The sequence below is a fragment of the Leopardus geoffroyi genome, chromosome A3 (assembly GCF_018350155.1).
Source record: "Leopardus geoffroyi isolate Oge1 chromosome A3, O.geoffroyi_Oge1_pat1.0, whole genome shotgun sequence".
NCBI lineage: Eukaryota > Metazoa > Chordata > Mammalia > Carnivora > Felidae > Leopardus > Leopardus geoffroyi.
The window spans coordinates 24,996,750-25,016,619 of record NC_059336.1 but is presented as its reverse complement, the minus strand read 5'-3'; the positions used below and the strand labels follow the sequence as shown (position 1 = coordinate 25,016,619).

Genomic DNA, 19,870 nt, shown 5'->3' with positions numbered 1-19,870 from the left:
TATATGTGTGATGTTCACGGCATGTGTGTGTGAGTGATATGTGTGTGAGCGTGCGTGCATCTGAATGTATACGAATTTGTAAATAGGCATATCTCTGTGATGTGTGGGTAGGAGTCTAATGTGTGAAGACCTCTGTTGTATTAGTTAGGAGAGTCCATTGTCCCTCACACATAGAAATTGCTGCTACTGTGCAGGAAGGTGTAAGTGTTTGGGCTCCCTGGTACCCTGCCAGCATCTGACTGTGCCTCCTTTCTCCACACAGATATCAACATGGCTGGAGAGCCCAAGCCCAACAGACCCAAGGGACTAAAGAGAGCAGCATCTGCCATATACAGGTGGGGCGCTCTGTCTCTTCTATCTCTCTCCATCTGGGTGGGATTGGTCCCTCTTTCCACAGAGGGAGTGAACATTGGTTGGTGACAGTGTGCCGAGCCTAGAATTTGGGGAGGTGTTTGGAGATGAGGGCCTGCGGAGAGTGGGCTGAGTGGCTGTCCCTAAGCCCTGGCCCTCTCCCCTTTGTTTCCCCAGTGGCTACAGCTTTGACTATGATTACTACCGGGACGACTTCTACGACAGGTGAGCAGGGAAGGGGCGTGCCCAGGCATGAAAAAGCCAAGCTGGAAGGGTCCTGAGAGATTACTGGTGTAGCCCACTCAGTCCTCCATGTGGAAACTGGAGCCCAGAGGTGTGGACGGGCATCTGCCCAAGGCTGTTCCACAAGTTGGTGGCAGAGCTGGAACTAGGGTCTAGTTCTGCAGGTGCCCAGGTCAGAGGTTCCCCACCCCACACTGTCTCCCATTCTGACTGCCCTTCCACCTCCTAATCCTGGTTTGGGACTCAGTGGGACTAGACAGCAAGGGACATACAACCATAGCAAATTGGATTATAGAAAAGGTTACTAGAGTAGGTGCAGGGAGTTTGAGCCCTCATGTTCCTGCTGTTTAGTCTCCTTACCTATTTGAGGTGCTCAGCCAGGTGGAAGGAGCCTCAAAAGCTCAATGAATACCTCTTGGCCTTTCATTTATAGCCAGGAGGCCAGCAGTCCTTTGGAGGTCTGAATTAGTTCCTGGTAGGCTATGTGGCCCATCCCTTCACCCTCAAGCCTTCCCAGACCCCAGCCTTGAGCTGTGGGCTCCATTCTATGGCACTAGCCACATTCCCAAATGGAAATCATGATGGGGGCTGTTCCAAAATTCTCCCTTCCTTCGTCCTTCCCATCCTGCCTGCCTCAGTCTGTCCAGGAAGAACAGAACCTCTCTGAGCCTTGGTTTTCTCACCTCTGAATGGTTTCAGGAGACAGTGCGGTGTAGTGGAATGTGCCCTAGCCTGAGAGTCAGTCAGAAGACTGGGTGCTAATCTCAGCTCTGCCACTGAATGGATTGTGTGACTTTGGGCAAATCCCCTCCCAGTCTGTAAAATGGGCTTACACTAAGTAATCCCTCAGGGCTCTTCCAGCTCTGGGATTCTGTGGTTAGTGATTCTGACCAAGGCCAGAGCCGCCCCCTCCCCTTAGGGGCAGAAATGCAGGGTCTGGGACTGGATCCATTCCCAGAGACTCTCCATCTCCAGCCATCCCCACCCCAGGGCAGGGGCTCCCTGAACAAAGGAATGCCAAGCCATGGGGCATTGCATTGTCTAGTGATGGCATGTTTCCTGGCTGTCACCAAAGTGATTCCATAGTGTACCCCTAGGGCTGTGTTTCCCTGAAGAAAGGTAATAGTAGCAGATGTGGTGGGAGATACCCCTAATCAGCCTATTGAACTTCTGACTGATGAGCAGGAAGAGAAACTCTCTCGGAGAGGGCTGGGTGATGACACTGGGGACAGCATAGTCTGGGAGCCCAGGGATCTGATTGGTTGTCCAACCTTGATATTCTAATGGATCTCCTCCCCTCCATCTCTGAAGTGGAGTAAGAGGGCTGGGGTGATTAAGAGGGCCTAGAATTAGGACAGGTGTTTGGGACTCCAGCCTCATGCCTCTGAGGTCATAGTCTCCTGGTTTGAGAGCCTCAGTACCCTGGCCTTCACCTATCACACCTTTTAACATGTGTGCTTTTAACCAAGTTTTCTCATGCCCTGCTCTCACAATAGCCTTGGGGTGGGGTAGGGTGGGGGCCTGGCACAGAATTTGAGGTAGTCATCCTCATTAAGCAGATTTCGGGAAAACTGAAGCTCAGGCAGGCTTAGGGATTCCCTATTCCTACATCTTTTTGTTCCCAGCTGGAATTTTGCCTTGCTTTAGGGACATTTGCAAACTCCGACGAGAGGTTGGGGTGGCAGTTGACTGAGCAGAAGCAGAAGCCGGCAGGCCTGGGTGTTAGGGGGACCTGGGGAAGGCTCTTTTCTGGGCCTGGTCTCTGTTTGCTCCTTCCTTGAACCAGGGTTGAAACCATTACCACCTGCCACCTCACCTGCCCTCATCTGACCTGACTGGTAGGAAAGGTGGATGAAATGAGAGTCCCAGCAGCTTTTAAGGTGCCAGAAGCCCATCCTCTTCACTCCCAGGGCTTGTTGGGAGCAGGCGGAGGTGTGTAGTACAGGCTGCCCAGCCCTTCACCAGCACGTGCTTGTCTAGAGTCGCAGTGCCTTCTGGTGGCCACAGGCCATGCTGCAGCCTCTGGCCCATTTGCCCCTACAGGCTCTTCGACTATCGGGGCCGCCTGTCACCTGTGCCAGTGCCCAGGGCAGTCCCTGTGAAGCGACCCCGGGTCACAGTCCCCTTGGTCCGACGTGTCAAAACCACCATACCTGTCAAGCTCTTTGCCCGCTCCACAGCCATTACCACCAGCTCAGCCAAGATCAAGTGTGAGTGACTGTATCTTCTTCCTAGATCTTTTTTGTTTTTCCTCATTAGCAAAATAATAGAATCATGTATTTTTACATTGGAAAATAGATGAAGGAACAAATCTCCCACAGTTCTGCAGCTCTAGCACAACCAAGTGAGTATTCTTACTGCATTTGTAAGAGGAAAAGCCTGACCTATGAGGAGGAGGGGCTTGGGTTGGGCACAGAAATGTCCAGTGCTGTGACATGGAGCCCAGTGAGGAGAAGGTGTCCTCTTTCCTATAATAAGGGCAAGTTTGCACAGGCCCACTGCTGGTGTGCACATTCATTCTGGTGTACACATGTTGCAGCCAGGCACCCAGGAAATCTGATGGTAAAACACCCACATCCATCCATACACCTTGAAATCTGGGCACCACCCTATTTAACATAAGGAAGAACACATGATTGCTTAGGTGCACGCCACACCTGCATTCTCCTCCATCTCCAGTCCCTTTCATTGTTGAGAGGTCATGGGAAGAGATCCAGGTGCAGAAGGGTGGACTGGTTACTATAGGCATGGTCTCAAAAGTCTCAGAAGCCACGGGCAGCTCCAGCCTTTTTGCTGGCAAAAGAACCATGGATGAAAACAGTTCCTGCCACTGGCCTGCCTTCCTGGTTGACAGAATGGGACTAGGGAGGATCTTACGTTAGTGTCAAGCTCCCAGCCCCTGGGTGACAACGTATACTCCCTGTGCTCCCAGTAAAGAGCAGTGAACTGCAGACCATCAAGACAGAGCTGACGCAGATCAAGTCCAACATCGATGCTCTGCTGGGCCGCTTGGAGCAGATTGCCGAGGAGCAGAAGGCCAACCCAGGTCAGCTTCCATGGGTCCTTGCCCAGCTCGGGGACCAGGGGCACAGGGCAGAGTGCGGGGAGGTCAGCGCACAGGGCAGAGAAGGGCTGTGGCCTCCAACGCCACATGAATCCACCATGCCGAGGCCTAGCTGCTGCTAAGATCCTGCCTTGGGCAGCTGCCCCAGACTGAGTTCTATTCCCTTCTTCCCACCCCTTTCCCCTCAAGATGGCAAGAAGAAGGGTGACAGCGGCAGTGCCAGTGCCAGTGCCAGTGGCAGTGGCAGTGGTGGGGGCAGTAGTGGTGGCAGCAGCCGGCCACCAGCCCCCCAAGAGGACACGGCTTCTGAGGCAGGCACGCCCCAGGGAGAAGCACAGGCTCGAGACGACGGCGATGAGGAGGGGCTGCTGACACACAGCGAGGAAGAGCTGGTGAGGGCACAGCTGGGGAGGGGTGCATAGGAGGGGAGCAGGGGAAGGGGGAACCCTCTGAGCTGCTGAGTGTCCCTGTTGAGCTCCCTCCTTCCTCTTCCTGGGAAAGGGGATACCTATTTCAGTTGCTAGTCAGAAGTCCCACTGAGGACCAGGGTAGACCTCTCTTGAGTCAGGGCCCATTCTAGACTTGGTTTCCATACAGGTTGGACAACGGAAGAGTCAGGGGCTTCAGGGAGCACAGTCTGCAGAGTTTCAGGGGGCAGGACTAGGATTGCCTGGGGAAGCCTCAGGGAGGTTGGATATCCACTTTACCTGAGGATTTTCTAAAAGCTATTCCTGCCTAAGCATAAAACAGGTTGTCTCCTGAGAGGCATGGAGGGAGTTCTTTGTTATTGGAACCCTTCAGAGTGAGGCTGGGAAGTCATTGGCAAGGAGCTTATGTCAAGTAGGAAGGTAGACCAGACTCTGAGTATGTATGATAACTGTTGTGTGCCTTCTACTTGTTTACCTAATAGACACTCACTGAGCACCAGGCCCTGTAGTTTCTAACTTTATTTAACCTTAACAACAGCGTCGCACTGTGTAAAGTTACTACTCTTCCCACGTTTTAGCCAGTGAGGAAACTGAGGCTCTGAGGAGTAGAGTAACTTGCTCAGGGCCTTATAATTAATAGGGGATGAGCCAGAATTAGAGCCCTGACTTCTTCACTAGGTCTGGAACTTTCTCCTTTTCATCAGTGCTGGGTTCTGGCATGAGGACAGATGGGCTCATGGCCACTGTAGTTAAGAGATCCTCCTCCTTATGTCCCTAGCTTGTCTCTCCTTTTTTGGACCCATTTACTCTCTTAGGCATAGTAGTCTCCATAAAGGCCCTAACGAAGGCTTAGCTGTCCCAAGGATAGGGAGCTCACCCGTCCACCAGGCTTTCAACCTGCTACAGTCTAAGAAGGTCTTTCTACGTACAAATGTGCTCCCCTGCCACACCTAGAACGCCCTTGACTGGTCCCGTCTCTCTTCTGGGGGATGGGCTCAGACCATCCTGTCAGGATCCCAAGCCAGCTGTGTTGAAACTGGTCCCATAATCATCCCTCTTTCGGAGTTTGGTCTCCAGAAGTGCAGTGGGCCCCAGGGCATGACTCAGAGTTGGTAGTGAGTGATGTATGGTCTCTTGTTGCCTCCTCCCTATCAGGAGCACAGCCAGGACACAGACGCGGAGGATGGGGCCTTGCAGTAAGCAGGTATGGGGCTCCTGGTGGACAGGGGGTGAAGAGAAGTGGCAGGCATGCCATGAAGCAGACCTGGCAGGGTCTTGCTATGCCCAGCAAGGACGGCCCCTCCATCCTGTCAGCCATTTGACCATGCTCCTTTGTAGCAGGAACTTGCTAGGCTGTGGGAGCAGGAGCCATGGATGGGCTAGGCAGGCCAGCCCTGCACGGGTTCCCTCAGTGCACTCTGAGGCATGTTGTCCAGCTCCACCCTACAGAAGTTCAGAGTCTGGTGGAGGAAGACACAAACCATGACCACCCAGTGTGAGCAGGATGATGGGCTGTAGAGGCAGGGTGTCCATAGGGGTGTGGTGGAAGAGTTGATACTTAGCTGAGCCTATTCAGGATTGAGGGAGAGGTATCTGAGGGAACAGCTTTAGCAAAATTCAGGGTTCTGATGGTCCTTGGTATGTGGGAGATGGTCAGGAGTCTCCTGTGGCCATAGTCCTATCTCTGCATGGTAAGGCAGAGGGAGCAGTTCATCATCAAAGTGATGTTTGTGCCAGGCTTAGGGGCTAGGACTTAACTCTGCAAGGTTGTGATTGTATCAGTGTAACACATGGGAACTGAGGCACTGAAAGGGGCAGGGAGGTAGCATATATCTCACTAGATCCCAAGGTGGTAATCGGTGGAGCCTAGGTTTGAATCCAGTGGTGTATGGCGTCCCAGCCTACTCTCTGGCCAGTGCTCGCCCCCCTGCTCTGCCCCATTTCTTTGGGGGTCGTGTTCAGGGTAAGACAGGCTTGGGTGAAGGAAATCCTTGACCTCAGAGGTGTCTTTATACCTGACACGTTCATTTTGTGAGGTGCTCCACCAGCAAGAGCTTCCCAGACAGTTTAGGAAATTGTATATATGGAATCCATCCTCTTGGAGCTTCATGGTTGGTTTTACCAAGGAAGCTAAGTTTTACCTTGTGAAGCCAGTTCTCAGATGAGGTGCAGGGCTCAGGTGAGGAAATGGAGGCTCAGGGAGGGGGAGAGACTCACCCAAGATTGTATGGCCAGAAAATTAGGAGGCGAGAGCCAGAGCACAGGCACATCTCTGTCCGCAAACAGTAGACACCGTTCTGCCCTTTTGTCTTCCCAGCCCTAGTAATCATGGGTCCCAGGGGCTCTTCCTGCCAGCCTCAGTCTCTCCTTTGTCTCTCTCTCTCTCAGCCTGACAGGAGCAACGGCCAGCGGCAGGAGAAGGGCGTGCACTGTATCAGGCCTCATGTTGGGCACTCACCCCTGGATACCACCCTCAGCGGGTCCCAGGAGAGCTGGCAGCAGGCACCTCCTCCCCCACACGTCCCAGCCACTGCCACATCCTCTGCAGGTGCAGTTATCGGCCTCCCCTCCCCATGCACCCTCCCTGTTGGCACCGCCCAGGCCAGAGGACAGAGGTTTCCCTATACTCTACCTCCCCTCCCAGGACACTCCCAGGCTTGGGGTTTTTCTATAGGTTTGGAGAGGGGAGGGTCACGGGGAGGGTACCCTGACAATAAAGAGATTGGATCCCAACTTGCTCTGAGATGGGATGGTTTGTATTTATTTTCTTAAGGTACCCTAGTCGTCCTGCCCAGCCAGAGTCTGGTCTAGTCTGCTTCATGCCAAGAGTCTAGTCTGGTTTGCTTTACCCTGTTCTTTTTCCTCTTTCACTTCTCCCGGTTAGGGAGCATTGTCTCGGGTGCATACTGCTGGGCTGTCTAGGCCTTAGTTTCCACAGCTAAAATGGAAATAGAAATGGCCAGTAGGGTTCTTGGGGGATGTCAGATGTCCCAGTGCCCAAGAGAATACTTTGGTGGCTGAAGTGCCAAGCAATTATGAGCTACTTGGTTAGGCAGTGGTAGGTTCAGGTCTTAGCTTCTCATTTAGTCTGGTCTTTCCCAGCTTTAAGATGATTCTGGAAACTGCCTCGTCCTCTCTTCTCTGTCCTAGTTTAGGATGCTGTGTTTTTTCACTTGGGCTCTGTCTTCTCACCAGCTTCCCAGTCTCTGGCTTCTCCCTGCCCCATTTCCCACTAGCCACTATGGTGCTTTTTCTGAGTCATGTCCCTTCCCTGTAAAACCCTTACCTGACAGCTCACCATTGGGACAAAACTCCCAACTCCTGTACATGATCCTGTATACTTTGGCCTCTCCTGTCTTTTGTCACCTACCCCACACAAAACAAGCCCTTCCCTCTCATAGGCAGCAAGTCATAGAGCCTCACTCCCATTAACCTCAAGCATTAGGAAGTTGGCATCAGGATACCTGTGGCTTCCCTGTACCTATTCTGGGCTGCCTGTCTAGATGTTTGCTTTGTTCTCTGACAACTGACAGTGTTCCTTCAAATTTCCTCTTCTGTCCTAATTTTACTCCACAAGTTGACGAATTTCCCTGCGTTCAAATTCCTAGGAGAGGATCACCTGCCACAGCGGATCTTTTTGATTCACTCATAGGTTATATAAGTACCCTCCCCAGTCCTGTGAACCTGGTGACAAAGGTGTGGTCAGTTAGTCTGGTCTCTCTGGTGTGGGGCTTTGGTGGGCAGACACCCAGAAACGTGCTTTGCTCCTGGTCTGGCACGTACTCTTGCTCCTTTCTCCATCTGAGAGATACCCACTCATTATTAAGCTGCTGTTCCAGTGTCAGGCACCTCTGAGAAGTCTTCCTTCTCAGCTTACTGCTCTTCAAAAATTGTTCATTCTCTCTTCTAGACAAACTTTCCCAACACCGAGAATTCGGTCCCATCATCAGAAAGGGGTTTGGGCTCTCCAGTCGTCTTTGCATGTTCCTCAGAGTGTCAGGCCTGCTGGAATTCTTGTTAAAAATCCCATTTCAGACCAACTGTTCTACAACAGTCTCCATCAAACTTTCCCCAGACTTTGGCCCCAGGTTTTGGTGGAGGCTAGAGGCTGGGCTCGAGACAGTGCTCAAGCTAGGCCACCCTGGGTATGGAATCACCCAGGGAAGTTTTTGTTGTCTCTTGTCTCCCTCCCTGGGCAGCCTCTCCTGCCTGTCATTGGCCGGCTAGCAGTCTGAAGCCTGAGTGTGGCTCTGCATTCCCAAGCTGTGCAGGGGCCTGATTAACCCGCCCTTGAGGCAGCCCAAGTTCTGGACCCACAGCTGAGCCAAATGCCCCCATCCTCGCTTAGCCATTGCCTCATAATGTGATGTGGAGCAAAGTTTCTGCCTTTTTGGCGCTTTAGCTCCACAAGTGGGCTCACAGTCCCCATATGTGTGCCTGTCAGGGACCCTGGGCAGCAGGGGGAGAGAGGGTAGAGGCTGAGGCCTTAGTGGACTTAACACTGAGGGCTGGCACCGTGTTCCTGAGTCTCCAGAGCCTAGTGCTCTGTGCCCCTTGCACTGTAATAACATTTTCGGATTCTATATGGCCATACTCAATAGTGACTGAGGCACTCACTTTTCAGGTTTGGGGTCAGGTAGAATAGGAGGGGCTGTGAGCTTCTGTAGTATGCTAGGCAGAAGAGCAGGGAAAATCCCTTCCAGGGCAGGAAATGTCTGCCCTATGCAGAGGCCCTGCCTAATCACCCTAGCACCAGGACGTCCTAGACAGATGGAGATCCCCATCCTGGCATCCCACAAAAGGCCCTAAACTACTTAGCCCCTGGGAAGATTTGAGTGGGAAATTCACATCCACAAAACCCTGCTGCATACATCTGCCCAGTCCTCTCTCATTCCGTTGCTCATCGGTTTTCATTTATCTGTTCAACCTCTGAAAACCAAAAGGAGATGAGGAAGAAATAGGATACCAGATTCTACCCAAAGGGCTATGATTCCATAGATATTTTGAAGATCTGAAGCCTCATTTGTGATCCTGGCAGCTGTTGAAGGAATTATCACAACCAGTGGTTTTACTGGCTTTCCTCCCTGTACTGCTGCCAATAAAGTTTGTGATGCAGGGCGAGTCTTATTCCTTGCTAGGTCTCCCGTTTCCTCATCTGTGCAAGGGGTTGGCCTAGATCAGGGATAGTAAATGGGCCTCTTATCATCAGTTAACTTGTATAACAAGCCCAAAATGTAGTAACTTTAATAAACATTTATTACCTTCTGATTCAGTGGCTTGGAAATTTGGGCTGCACTCAGCTGGGCAGTTCTCCTTATCTCATCTGGGCTATGATATGGCTGAAGTGAGCTGGCAGATTGGCTGGGGGGCCATGGGTCCCAGATAATCTCATCCACTTGTTAAGGAGTTGGCTGGGCAGCAGGGCAAGTGGGCCACATGTACCCAGAATCTAGCAGGCAGACCAGGTAAGCTCCAGTGTACAAGTGCTCTTCCAAGTTCTTGCCCATGGCATGTTTTCGAGGTTCTTTTGGTCAAAGCAAGTCACATGGCTAAGTCCAAACTCTTAATTTGAGGAGTCTCAAAATATGGCCCAATTTTGTTTTTAATCTCTCTCAGGCCTCGTTTCATGTGCTGACTCAGAATGTTTTTAGTAGCAGCTACTGGAATGCTTTTTGAGGATTTGGAGTTTTTAGATAGCTAGGAAATAGTAACATGATGATTTGGGGGGTTTTTTTGTTTTTTGCTTTTTTTTTTTTATGGATGAGGAGTTGAAATGAGAGTACGTGAGTGTCCATTCAGTATTAGCCAGGCCTGGCCAGGTCATCTCTAATCCTATCAGGACATTATACACTCTACAGTGGACCATCTGACAAGACCACAGAAATATGGAGTGTAAAGCTGGGCAAGATTCTGATCTAGGTTTCCTGGGTTTGAATTCCAGTTCGACCATTGATTAACTTTGGGCAAATAAAAATCCCTATAGCCATGGCCACATTCTTTATAATAAGATTATTCTATAATAACAGTAAATAAAACTTGTGAATATGTGCTGTGTAAAAGGCACATTTTACATTTATTTAATCTCTATAACCACCTTTTAGGTGGATGTAATATGAACTTTCTGTTACAAGTTGTAGAAACTGGACTCAAATGTGCTTAAGCAGGGGGAAGTTTACTGTTTCACCAATTTAAAGTTCCAGATACAGTTATGCAGACCCAGTGGATGCAGGGCTTCAAGAGTTGTCATCAGGAATGTATTTCTTTATTCTTCAGCTTGGTCTCCTCTCTTAGCATTGTTCTCAGGTTCTAAGTGGTGGCAGAGCATGGCCACAGGGCCTATGAGTGTGGACAGGGAAAGGGAAGAATCCCCAAAAGGAAAAGAGGAGTTCTGCTAGAAGAAGGGAAGTTTGGCATGACAAAAATAACAGGTCTTCATTGTGCAGTTATGTCCATCTTACAGATTTTATAGTTGCGGAGGTTCTAAAACTTAGCCCCATTGACAGCTGGTATTTCTGTCCTCTCCCCTTTATCTGGACTCTAATCAGTAGGATACAGTGATGGTGATGCTAGGCCAGTCTCACAGTTGTGTTAAGAACTAGTAGTTTCTACTTCTGTGTCTTGAGACCCGGCCACCATGCTGTGAAGCCCAGGCCACATGGAGAAGCCTGACATGACAGCCCTAAGTTCCAGCTGATAACCAGTATCAGCTGTCGCTGTCAGACATGAATGAGGAAGCCTTCAGGATGACTCCAGCCCAGCCACTGACTGAGAACCAAGACAGAACTGCCTAGCTGAGGCCTGTCAAAGTCCAGCACCATGAAGGATAATAATCAGTGATCATCATTTTAAGTTAAGTTTTAGAGTGATTTGTTATATATCATAAGTAGATAATCTGAACACAAACTGAGGCTCAAAAGTTAAGTAGTTTGCTCTACTTTAGGGGGACGGGGCAAAAATATAGACTTTGTGTTATTGAGTTCCAGTGCAGGTTATTTGCTGTATACCTTAGACAAGTCAGTTAACCTCTCTGAGCCTCATCTTCCTCATCTGAAAAGTGGAAAAGAGCACACTGTTATTATGACAATACCTAATGAGTTCACTTATCACCTAATCCAGATTAGGTGATTTTTCTCTTAAAAAAATAACAGACCATAATTTTCTTTTCTCTTATTTTTATATTCACCCTTTCCCAAAGTGTATTTCAGTATGTATGTAATATTTAATTTCTAATTAAATATTAGATATAAACATTAAATAGAATATTATAAAAAGGAGACAAAGGAAGATAATAACAAGAAGGCTTTTCCCCCTACATCTAAGAGTTACTGCAGTCAAGAGCAGTGTGTCCATCTGGTCACTAAGCCTGTGGGGCAAGCCCAGCTGGCCCTCCTGCATGTATGGATGGATGGACACGATACCTGCTTCCTCTGACTGGTGAGTGGACCCCTGGTGCACACATACCCCTCCCTGAATCCCTGCCTCAGTCTACCTCCTGAGGGAGCCAAGATGATCAGGGTCTCCTCATAAAAAAGGTGCAGCAGCCAGGGCTTATTTGGGCAAGTACATGGGTTTGGCTTTTCCAGGTGCACAGAACACAGGGTCACCCAGTCCCACTTTCTGACATGGACCCCATTTCTTGTCCACATCCTAGTGCCTTCTAACAATAAGCCCCCTTTTACCTCTAAAACCTACCTGCCGTTTCTCCTCTACCCCCTGCCCACCCCAGTGTTCAGTTCCATGACCACACAGGGAGCTATCTTAAGGCCAGAGACTGTCTCATTCATTCTTGCTAAGGGTTTTAAAAAGAGTTTTAAAATCGGATGTGTAGCTTAGTCAAATAACTATGGAGCATATGCAAACAATTCAATCCAGTATCTACCTTTGTGGGTTTTTTTTTTTTTTTAACTTTATTAAAAAAATTTTTTTTTGATTGTTTATTTTTGAGAGAGCATGAGCAGGGGAGGAGCAGAGAGAGGGAGACACAGAATCTGACCCAGGCTCCAGGCTCTGAGCTGTCGGCACAGAGCCAAACACAGGGATTAACTCACAAACTGTGAGCCAAGGTTGCTTAACTGAACCACCCAGGAGCCCCTATTTATTTTTTTTAAGTAATCTCCACACCCAACGTGGGTCTTGAAGCTATGGCTCTGAGATTAAGTCACTGAGCCAGCCAGGAGCCCCTACCTTTGTGTTCTTAATTATACGTCGCTTATCCCCCACTGCCCCCCCCTCCCCCCGCAGCATTGGACTTTAGAAAGAGGGATATAACATATATATGTATATATGTTTGCATTTCTGGGTGCTCTAGTTCTTGAACATGGATCACATTATTTAACTCTCAGAATAATCCCTTAGAGCTGGAGATACTCCTTTCATGTTACAGGTTTGGGAAATCATGAACTTTGGTTGAATAGTTTGCCAAATAACATGTCCCCTGGGAAGAGGGGAAGGCAGGATGCACACCTGGGCAGTCCTTTCCCACATGCCCTGTTGCAACCTGACTCTGAAATTTCTCTCCTGATTCTTGTGACGGCACGCTCTCCTGGCTTTCTCCTCCTCCTTTGTACTCTGCTCCTTCTTCTTCTTCTTATGCGTACCTCTCTACCCTCTTTTTCTATACAGCTTCCTGGCTAACCAAACCAATGGCTTCAGACTCCACAGTAATGCCTCCCTATCTCCATCTCTAACTCAGTGCTCCCCAAGAGCATCACAGTCCAGGCCTGCCCTGCCCAGCTACGAGTCTTTTTCTTTAGGCGTCCACATCTTGGGGAATGGCACCACCGTCCACCTGTTACCCATGTCAGCATTTTCTCTCTAGTCATCAAGTCATGTTAATTTTTCCTCGGTATGTCTTGGCTCTAACCTGTCTCCATCCCATTGCCTTAGGTTAGGCCCTTCTTTCTCTCTTACTTGGACTTTGTAAAAGTCACCTCTCAACTAGTCTCCCTGATGCTTGCCTCCCACATCTGTCTTCTTTAGCACCATCATTTAGTTATTCACTGCCCAGTGGGTAAACTCCAGACCCCTTTCCTTTCTTTCTGACTCAATGTCTTCTATCTCCCAATCTGACCCCTGTTGTCAAGCACATAGAACTAATTGTGGAAGGAACTATCTGGGTTCTGTATCTTTACAGCTCCAGCTGCTTTTACCTGGAATGTTCTGTCTTCATCTGGCTCATTATCTGGCCTTCCTGGCCTGAGTTAGTCACCTTCCTGGCCTGAGTTAGCTCTGGCCGTCCCTACTTCTGTTACCCCTCTTACCAGACTATATTTACAGCTGGTTATTATTATTAGCACACCTATTATTGTCACAAAACTATAAGCTCCTGGAGGGCCGGGGACTGCCTTTTGCTGCAGGCATTCAGGTAACACTTTTGAACATATGACATTGTTGTGGAGAGGCAGTGTTGCAGAGGCTGGGCACAGGCTCTGGAGCTTGAATGCCTGGGACTACAACCTCTTGGGCAAGTTGCTTATCCTTTCTGAGTCTCTGTTCCTCATCTATAAAATGGGAAGAATAGTATACCTTCCTCAAAGAGTTGCTGTGCTGATTAAGAAAGCACTAGAACAGGGACTGGCACAAAGTTGGGACTTGGTAGTGCTAGCCACTTATTATAACAGATTATTTAAGAATATTTAGGAATAGCTTAGAGTTATTTAAGAATATTCGATTAATAAATTAAAAGAACAGAGGGGTGCCTGGCTGGCTCAGTCAGTAGAGCATGTGAATCAAAATCTCAGGGTCATGAGTTTAAGTCCCATGTTGAGCGTGGAGCCTACTTTAAAAAAAAAAAAAACGAATATCCATCATACTTAGCCTTTACAACAGCTGGTCTTCCAGTGTTGTATTAATAAAACAGAAGCCAAGCTTAAATCAAGGGGCAGTGATCAGAAGAGCTCGGCAATATTTTGTTGTCAGGGAAGGTTTGAAAGGACAGGAGCCATGACAGACACAGGGGACCCAGTAGGAGTTTGGTCCTTTCTTCTCAAAAGCACCATTAATGTGACAAAGCTCCAAGGACTATGCCTCTGTTGCACATTGTTGGGAGAGTTTGATGCACCTGTGGCCAAAGGTTTATCAGGATCACTGTGAGACAGGCAACCATCCTGAGAGCGTCTATAATAGGAGCCCAATAAACCCACCATCACCATAAAAATAGAAGCAATACCCACAGTTCTCAGGATTTGTACACTTGGCTACCCTAAAGTCTGCCCATTGACTCTAGAAATTCAGTCTAAGAAGTATTCAACAGAAGGAAAATAGTTCCAGGTGCCAGACAGGGTTAAGCACTTGGCATATACTGTCTCACCATCTTTGAGGTAGGCATTTTCATACTTTATAGATGAGAATACAGAATATAATCAATGGCAGAGGACTGTCACTCCAGATTGGTCAGAGCTCATACTCCTAGTATTACCAAGAATTAACAAACACGCATCATCTGAGCACTAATTTAATAAACTATGGTAGAACATGGAAAACTCTTTGCAGCTTTAAAAAATTATGAAAACTGTACTAACTTGGAAAACTGTTCTTGGCACTAAAAGGTTCTATGTTGGTAGGATTATGGGGATTAAGTTTTTAATTATAAATCCATCTTTTCAATTAAAAAAGTATACCACATGCTACAAAGCCCAACTTCTAAACATAATGCAAAACCTAATATTCTGTTCAAATGTGAAACCTTAGAATTGCCAGTACAAAGGATTGGGGTGGGGGAAACCAGGTCAGACTGGGCCTCATATGCCACAACAGCATTTCTTTCCAGATGTCCAGCCCAGCAGTTTTTTTCTGCCAGAACACTTAGACTGCAAGATGTTGGAGCGGGGGAGAGAAGGGACTATAAAAGTCTGCATATTCTATGCTTTTAAGCAAACTCATTCAAGTATTGGAACACCTGCTACTTGCTCTCAGTACTTGGGGGAGGGGTGCATGAGTGAACAAAAACCTTTGTTCTCAGTGCCTACATTATGGTGGGCTGGGAGGAGAAACAGTATTTTACATGCAGTGGGCAGGTGGGAATGAGCCAAGATGGAGTCAGAAAGGTTTTTCTGAAGACTAGAGATATAACTGCCCGTTTATGTAGTCATGAAAATACCTATCAGCATACTAAAGACTTTTCCTAGGTAGTCATGGAACCTGTTCATCTAGTCTCAAACTTTTTTTAACCACCAATGGAACCCTTTTTTCCCCCCTTTGCATAATTAGGAACACTCAAGACACACTTTGGAGATGGTGGTCTGGTTCCCCTCTCACAACCAAAACCTGGATCTTGATCAAAAACCCTCAGTTGCCTTTTGCTTTGTCACCCTACAGAAGGTTCCTTGCTGCTGAGCTGGTTAGTGTGAGGTAAGAGAGATGAAGTTGATACTACTGTGAATGGGTAACTTAGTTTTGAATGGGTTAATACAGAGTTAATCCCATTTCAATTCAACAATCTTAAAAGGTTAGTATTAGTCCAGGGACTGTTTTGAGAATGAAGTTAAAATTGGGTTGAAACTGCAAATATAACTGTGTCCCACAGGTAAAATTGTAAAATCTTATCTTCTCTAAGGGGTCCCACTAAAGTAAATAAATGAGTTAAACACATATATACACACACAAAAGCAATGGAGCGCTAATTACACAAGAGGCACTCATCCTTGCTTTATTCACGCAGTAACATCCGACATTGGGAACTATGTGGGCATAGATACAAAATAAGGAAGATGGCATCATAAACAGTTGAGTTCATCAGGGCAGTGGTGGCAGCTCAGCCGGTGTGTGGTTTCCCTGGGACCTATTGAGTCGAGGAAATACTCTCCTCCCTCCACCACTTCATGGCCAAGATGTTTTACAACACTTGGCCTGTACTTTAAAGGTCACAGTGATTAAAAACATGGGTAAGACAATCAGGGCTGAGTGACTGCTCCTGGGGCCACTTAGGAGTCTGGCAACAAGAGCGTGAGGAACAGCGATATGCCCTCATCCTCTGAAGTGTGTGCAAGACAGATCACAGACACGTGAAGGGATCTTTCTCCCTGTGCTGAATGGAGAAATAACCGTTCGGCCAAATGCTTAGAAGGCAGAACTGGAGGCACCAAAAGCACCACACAGGCAGCATCACCTCTTGGTTTCTCATGGTCACACCAAAAAGCTACTGTTAATATACAAAATAGAAAAACATTTGTAGTGGGCCTTTTTCAAACCCAGAACACAAGTTAGGGAGGAAAAAGAAAAGCTTTCCCTAGGGTCATAGGTCAGACTCAAGTTCTCTGTACAGTACATGCCACGCTGCTTCCTCACCAATAGATTCCCAACTAGGGTTTTTTCTCTGTGTGCCAGTTATCATACTTAAAGGCTAGGTTTCTAAGATCTTCTTAGTGGTCAATAAGAAAGGGAATCCTGAGGGGGAGGGTACCTTGCACCTTGTATTCCTTCATATGGTAACAGCAGGAGGATTTGGCAGTCAGGCGGTAGCAATAATCCTCACATAATGAAAAGAATTCAAATCTATGAAATCGTCCCCTGACACTGAAAACAGGCTGTCCTCCCAGATCTCATGCTCCAGCCACCCTCTCTCTCTTGTGTGAAGCTTTATCTCCAGAGAAGTTGAGAAGAAAAATGGCTGCCCAGCTGAAGCACCTACCAATCTCCAGTTTCACAGGATGAGACTATAGAGCCCTCACCGGAGCCCAGGCATAAACTGTTTTTGCTAAATAAATTCATTTTAAGCACAGTTTTTATAGAAAACTGAAGGACAAACCAAGTTGAAAGAATCACTGTTATAATAACTTTAATTTATCTTGCATTTTACATAAGTCTATGAACGATTTTAAAAAAGCACCGCCTTACCCCATCATGTTTTTCTGACAGTTGTTAAAGTAGGCAATGAGTAGGTCAACAGCTTGAGCATCGGCATCTTGCAAAGATTTCAGACCAACCAGCCACAAGCCAAAAAACTTGGCAGCTTTTCTATCTTGTATTTAATACAATGATATATCCACTTTGATGGTAAACCTGTCCAGCCAAATCTCCACAACACACTTTGAAAATCAGTGGTGGTTAGCCAATTAGTTAGCTTTGGCACGGAGCTGTGCTCGCTTGCCTGTGACAGCCTGAAAGCCGGTCTTGATGCTGGCAACAGAGCATCGAGAATGACAAGTTTCGCACTGTAAGAAATAGAGTCGGGTGTCCTTTTGCAGGATTGTGTCCGGTGATCGGCACGTGTGACAGGTAACGTATTCCTCTGCAGAAAAAGCAACATACAGAATTACCTGTTGACTGCAGTGACTGACTGCAGTGAGTCAGAAGTTTCTTCTCTCAAACATATTCTACACAGAACAACGTAAGCCCAAATGGTACCCAGACCAAGGAAAACTTTAGCTTAACTTAGATATTCTAGGGGTAAAGACACAAGGTGTTTGCTGTGATACTTCAGGTACTAAATCATGGGCTGAAAGACTCCAAATGTCCAAGGAGGTAGGGGTGCTTGCCAGATGCCACTCCTGGATCTGTCTACAGGAGAGCCACTCAGAACTTACTAGGTTACCTAGGTGGGAACAGACCTGCCAACTTTTAAGTCATTAGGAAGATGATAAAGACAGGCCAGGCCTGAATGCAAACAGATTTCTCTGACTCGGCCTTCAGCCTACAACCAACCAGCAGCCTTGGTCTGCTGCACCTTAAGAAATCCAAACCCTTCTCCCTGCTACACAGCTGCCAAGAAGTCACCTTGCTGTCCCACCTTCCCATCATTATCATTCTCCCTCATCCCCAAAATACTGCAGCCCGATGAGAACGTTTCAGAGCGAGATGATGGAATTATGCACTTACTGATATATCTTCTCAAAACATTTTCTATCTGTTTCTGTTGGAATCTTCCTTTGATTACAAGTTGATTATTACCATCTATAGAACCACTATGAGAGAAAGCAAAAATATTTCCATTATTGTTTCCTGTAAGGAACCAAAGGACCTTTATACACTTGATGAATTTAAAATACATTCAGTGGCATAAGTTCTAGAACAGTCCGATACCACCTGGTTTCTCAAAATTTATTTTTAAGTAGTTGGTGCCTGATGACCTACCCATATTTCCTAACATTAAATCCAATTTCAACCAACCCTCTAGTAACCTTTAAGTCTAAAACAAATTGATTCTGTCTGTGATGGCTTATTCATCCAACAAAGAAAAACACTTTTACTGAATGTATACCATGTACTAGACAGTGAGGGGGTCTATAAATATAAAAATAGGGAGTTGTATCTAAAAATTTTAAGCACTAAATGTTTTGATTCAGTCACATAGTTGATAAAAATATTCTAAGATGGGTCGTGGTAATGGTTGTTCAGCTATGTCAACATATTAAAAACCATTTGTACATTGAATGTGTGAACTGTATAAAGTTACCAATAAAGAAGTACAGTTGAACTCACAGGCCACATATTGTCAATGGTGCTTAAAGAGAAACTTTCTGAAAAGGTGCTGACAAGCACTTTTGGTAAAGCTCTGGGCTAGACATTTGTTAAAAATTACAAATCACAAAGTGAAACAAAATTCAGCCAGGTAGCATTAAATTTACATTTGTTTTATATCTCATTATAAAACTGCCTTTTGTAAGAACCTCTCCTGTGATTCTCCTTTAACTATAAGGTTTATTATCCTCCACAGATTGTAACCCTTAATCTCAGGCTACGGTGATCCCAATGCTCGATGTAGTTTTTTTCCATTCACTGTCAAAAGAAATGGAATTTTCTCAACAACGCCATAACATTTAGCCCATTGACCATAAGTTCACTGGTCACAACTTGTTTTAATACCCCACCTCTACAAAAACTAAAATTATTCTGAGTAAGAAAACCACTGATAGCTTTTACTGCATTAGTTTACGTAAGTTACAAATAAAGTAACAAATTTACATTTAAAACACAATTCTACAACAGAGCCTATGTATCCACCACTAGTTAAAGTAAGCCACTCCTTAACCCCAGAGCAAGTGTAGCCAATTGCATCAAACGGTTTTAAGAAGAGTTTTGAGTAGGAAGAGAGCAGAACACCTTAGTTATCTCTGTAAGCCTTTTAAGAGTTCAAGCTCCAGGGACAGAGCTGAGTTTGCCATCTTGGCTATGATATTAACTAGCTATGTGACCAACTACAACTTCAATGAAACGGTTTCCAAACCTGTAAGACGGTATTATTAATTTCTGTTTACAGTTCATAAGACTGTTATAAAGACTGAGACAGTACTCAAAAAAGTGCTTGGCACAGTGCCTCTCACACAGCAGGTACTCAGCATGTGTGAGTTGCTATTATCATACTGCTCTTAAGTCTACATCACTTATCTTTAGTATTTATGGTCACACTCATTGGGATGGCCTCCCAGGGATTCTGGTCTCCCTGAATGGGGAGGGACTGGCTTGGTGCCTTCAACAGGTGAGCCCTGAAGACAGGGAAATAACTAACTAAGGCTCTGTTTCAGTGTTTCTCCTGTGCCACTCATCAACTTCTAAAGCTCTATTTCCTCATATTAACAATTTAGAAAATAAATTCTGATTTAAGAAAATCGTTTCCTCCAAAAATATTTGCTCCATAAAAAGACCCAAGAATTCCAGTTAATGACAGGAATACCAGCAGGCCTGTACAGATGAGCCACTGAAAACTCTGTTCTCTATTCCTCAGCAGCCAAGCTCTCAGAAATCATTTCCCTCACTGGCCTAAAGTTTCCTCTGATTATCAGGTGAATGTTCTAAGGGTGTTATGTATCCTTTTCAAGTTAGGAGAAGTTCCTCTGAAACATCCAGT

At 46.7% G+C, this 19,870-nt stretch overlaps 2 protein-coding genes across 11 annotated transcripts in view; one reads left to right on the top strand and one right to left on the bottom strand.

The window, feature by feature from the left end:
• RALY (RALY heterogeneous nuclear ribonucleoprotein) overlaps window positions 1–18,503 on the top strand; it is a 94,894-nt gene extending 76,391 nt beyond the window's left edge. For 4 of the 10 annotated variants that reach the window (XM_045444847.1, XM_045444849.1, XM_045444845.1 and 1 more), the window contains 6 exons: window positions 263–335; window positions 529–576; window positions 2,638–2,804; window positions 3,527–3,640; window positions 3,848–4,050; window positions 6,475–18,503. In XM_045444847.1, coding sequence (XP_045300803.1) covers window positions 263–335; window positions 529–576; window positions 2,638–2,804; window positions 3,527–3,640; window positions 3,848–4,050; window positions 6,475–6,858 — 989 coding nt within the window. In that variant the 3' untranslated portion in view covers window positions 6,859–18,503. Of the gene's footprint in view, window positions 1–262; window positions 336–528; window positions 577–2,637; window positions 2,805–2,892; window positions 2,939–3,526; window positions 3,641–3,847; window positions 4,051–5,241; window positions 5,291–6,474 lie in introns of those variants that run through there. The other 6 variants (XM_045444851.1, XM_045444850.1, XR_006703234.1 and 3 more) reach the window with 5 other exon arrangements.
• The window catches only part of EIF2S2 (eukaryotic translation initiation factor 2 subunit beta), a 17,811-nt gene continuing 14,785 nt past the window's right edge, over window positions 16,845–19,870 (bottom strand). Inside the window, exons 8-9 of the mRNA XM_045444855.1 lie at window positions 17,902–17,987; window positions 16,845–17,314 (exon numbers count right to left, since the gene is read on the bottom strand). Coding sequence (XP_045300811.1) covers window positions 17,139–17,314; window positions 17,902–17,987 — 262 coding nt within the window. The 3' untranslated portion in view covers window positions 16,845–17,138. The remainder of the gene's footprint in view (window positions 17,315–17,901; window positions 17,988–19,870) is intronic.